General features: G+C 38.6%; 1 protein-coding gene across 2 annotated transcripts in view; it reads right to left on the reverse strand.

Moving 5' to 3' along the window:
* The window catches only part of Sc5d (sterol-C5-desaturase), a 14781-nt gene that overhangs the window by 4425 nt on the left and 7387 nt on the right, over nt 1-2969 (reverse strand). For both annotated transcript variants that reach the window (XM_004636531.2, XM_023721168.1), the window contains exon 3: nt 1097-1314. In XM_004636531.2, the coding sequence (XP_004636588.1) occupies nt 1097-1306 (210 nt within the window). In that variant the 5' untranslated portion in view covers nt 1307-1314. The remainder of the gene's footprint in view (nt 1-1096; nt 1315-2969) is intronic.

Below are 2969 nucleotides of genomic sequence, written 5' to 3' on the forward strand. Positions count from 1 at the left end.
AGGATCTCACTACACAGACTGGACACCTAGTGATCCTCCTGTTTTCAGCCTCCCAAGTACTGGGATTACAGGCATGTGCCACCATGCCCAGTCTCAGTTGCTGCCTCAGTGTTACCTAGGGGCAGGGCTGGCACTGCACGCCAGGGATCAAACCAGGGCCCCTGTGTCTGCCTAAGCAGGCATTTTAATCCGCTGAGCTATCTGCCCAGCCCTTAAAATGTTGTTTCCTTCCCATAAAATTTGTATTCTAAATTTTATTTATGAAATAATCATTTCTTTCATAATTAAACTCCACTCCCAATCCTATTCTTTAAAAAATTCAGTACAGGGATGTAGCTCAGTGATGCAGCACCTGCTTGGGAATTGAGAAGCCCTGAGTTTGATTCCTTGTACCAAAAGAGAAAAGGTCAAAAAAAGTCCTTAAAAACTGTTTGGTTCTTAAGAGTAACTGACAAATACAAAGAACTGAATGACTACAAACAACTCTAATGCTATGAGTTTAAATTTCCTGTCTGACCAAAGAAATACACACGTTTTAAAACATATTTCAGTTTGTGAAAGACAAACAAAATAATTACATAAATCAGTACATTTATTATTCATCAATACTGTATTAGCAAAAAAATTCTCACCTATGTATCTAGCAAGGTAAGATAGTAGGCTTATAGTCAAAAAATTAGATTCACACATGTTTAAATTAGAGATGAAGAGAGGTATTTATAACTCAGAAAAATATCTACAGCCAGTGAGACAGCTCAGTGGACTAAGTGCTTGCTTAGACAAGCACAGGGGCCAGGGTTCAATCCCCTGTACCACAGGCTGTACCAGCCTCATCCCCCAGTGAACATACTGGGGAGGCCAAAAACAGGAGGATCACTACAAATCCAAGCTGCATAGTGAGACCCTGCACAAAATACAAAAAAAGAAAAAGAAAAAGAGAAAGAAAAGGAAAGAAAAGACTAGCATACCTAAACCACTTTAGGGCTGGTTTCAGAAACATTAATGGTTACATATACTCAGCTTAATGCAGAAATCTGGCAAAAACATCACATATTTTTACTATATATCACCTTTCATTTTACTCTAAGAAAATTACCTCTAAAAATAGTGGATGTTTCATTAACGAATGATCATAGACAAAGTAATAGCTCAGTGTCGCACAGAGGAAATAAAGAACAAAAGCACCAAGGTTTGTCACGATCAGGAGGCTAATAGTTTGTCGGAAAATGTCATCCTCTGGCCATGTAGATGGATAGACGTATGGGGTGAAAAAATAATAATCTGCGTAATTCAGAACATAGTCCATCTTTGCCCCTGAAAGATAAACATGCGTAACAATTATTTATCAAATCTACATTTTTCTAAGCAAAACCTTTTCAGAAAAACTATGCATGAAGTCTCTAACTTAGGATATGCAGCACAAATCTGTTGCTTGTAGGTTTCTCTAAAAGCCATCTTTAACATGAAAAGATATAAATACCACCTCTAGTCCAATCTCCTTGCATTATACATCAAGTCACTAAAGCTCAGCTAGAGAAACTGAGGCCCATGAAGCTTTTCCTCTAAGGCCACCATGCCAGTAAGTGACATAAACCCAGCTCTACTTGGCACATCATAAAGATGGGAATGGAGAAGACCAAGTACTCATTTGGCTACAAGTTTCATTGCATCTTCGTCCTTTGAAGATCTCATTTCGGCGCAGTCTTTCTTTCCCCATTAAATCCAACAACCTGGGCTTTCTTAGGGTCAGCTTAGTGACTTTTTTAGTGTGTACAAGTCCACAGTTTCCCATTTCTTTGTACATCACATAATTTCTTCTGTAGAAAAGGACTAATTCAAATAATGTAACACGGAAACTCTGGAAATTATATCATTTGTATGACACCCCACCCCCAGGGGTTGCACATTGCTGGTCATTAAGTGATGTTCCTGAATTACTTGTATAATACCTGTATTCTTTTACACAGTTACTGAAACTGTAATGATGACTGGATGCAATTGCCTTACAAGCTTTTTCAATCAACAGGGGTCTCAGCCTTAGCTGAGGTGGGGGGGCTGGGGGTATAATTTCAGTATTTCTGTGGATAGTTTACAACTCTACTTGGCCTTCCCTTCCGGCTTGAACAGATCTTCAAGGGCAAAGATGAGAGATCAGAACCTGTTCCTTTTTGGAGGGGTTAACGCACAGTCCTGGTTGTCTCACTGTCCCATGTGACCTTTTCAAGTTTTTGGTCACTCTTCCTAGGACCTATTGGTAACATCACCTCCAATGAATACTCCTGACAAAACACCTTGCGGTAAGGATAAGATGTCTATAGTAAGCAAGTTCTAAGCAGGTCTAAGGAAGACAAGCCTGGAGAATGGAGTTTTTCAGGGTACTGCAGAAAGGTAGAGCAGTGACAATGCTCCGAGTGGGATTTCTGGGGGAGCTATAAACTTGCTCTGCTTCCCCGGTAGTTGCCAGACTACTGCTCTATTGTGATTGTGTTACAAAGTTGTTAATTTCAAAACTACCAGGGAAAGGAAGAAAGGGCAAGTTACAGTGCCACAAAGCTCAGTATTCTACAGGGGTTGAGCAATTTTTCCCAAATTAGTGCTTCTAGAATTATTGCAAACCTTTATTCTCTAGAGATCAAAAAAAAAGCTGATTTGGGCAACATTTGTTAGTATTTTTGTTTGTTTTGCTTTTATAGAGGAACAGCTTTACAAAGATTTTTTTTCCATAATTTTAATGAGAAACAAATAGCAATGAGACAGTTTCAAACCAAATTGGTAGGACAGTTTCAATAATTAACACATTGCAATGGTTGTGTGTTAATTGCTGTACAAGATGCAGACATGATATCCGATTTACAAACACTATTAGAACAAATCCCTCTATTCATTAAGAGAATGCAATTATATATCTATCCTAACCATTTTGAATACACAGATACAAAACGGACATTCATCTGTATCCCCTTTTTTTT

Source organism: Octodon degus, unplaced genomic scaffold (assembly GCF_000260255.1).
Source record: "Octodon degus isolate 3935 unplaced genomic scaffold, OctDeg1.0 scaffold00080, whole genome shotgun sequence".
Classification (NCBI taxonomy): Eukaryota; Metazoa; Chordata; class Mammalia; order Rodentia; family Octodontidae; genus Octodon; species Octodon degus.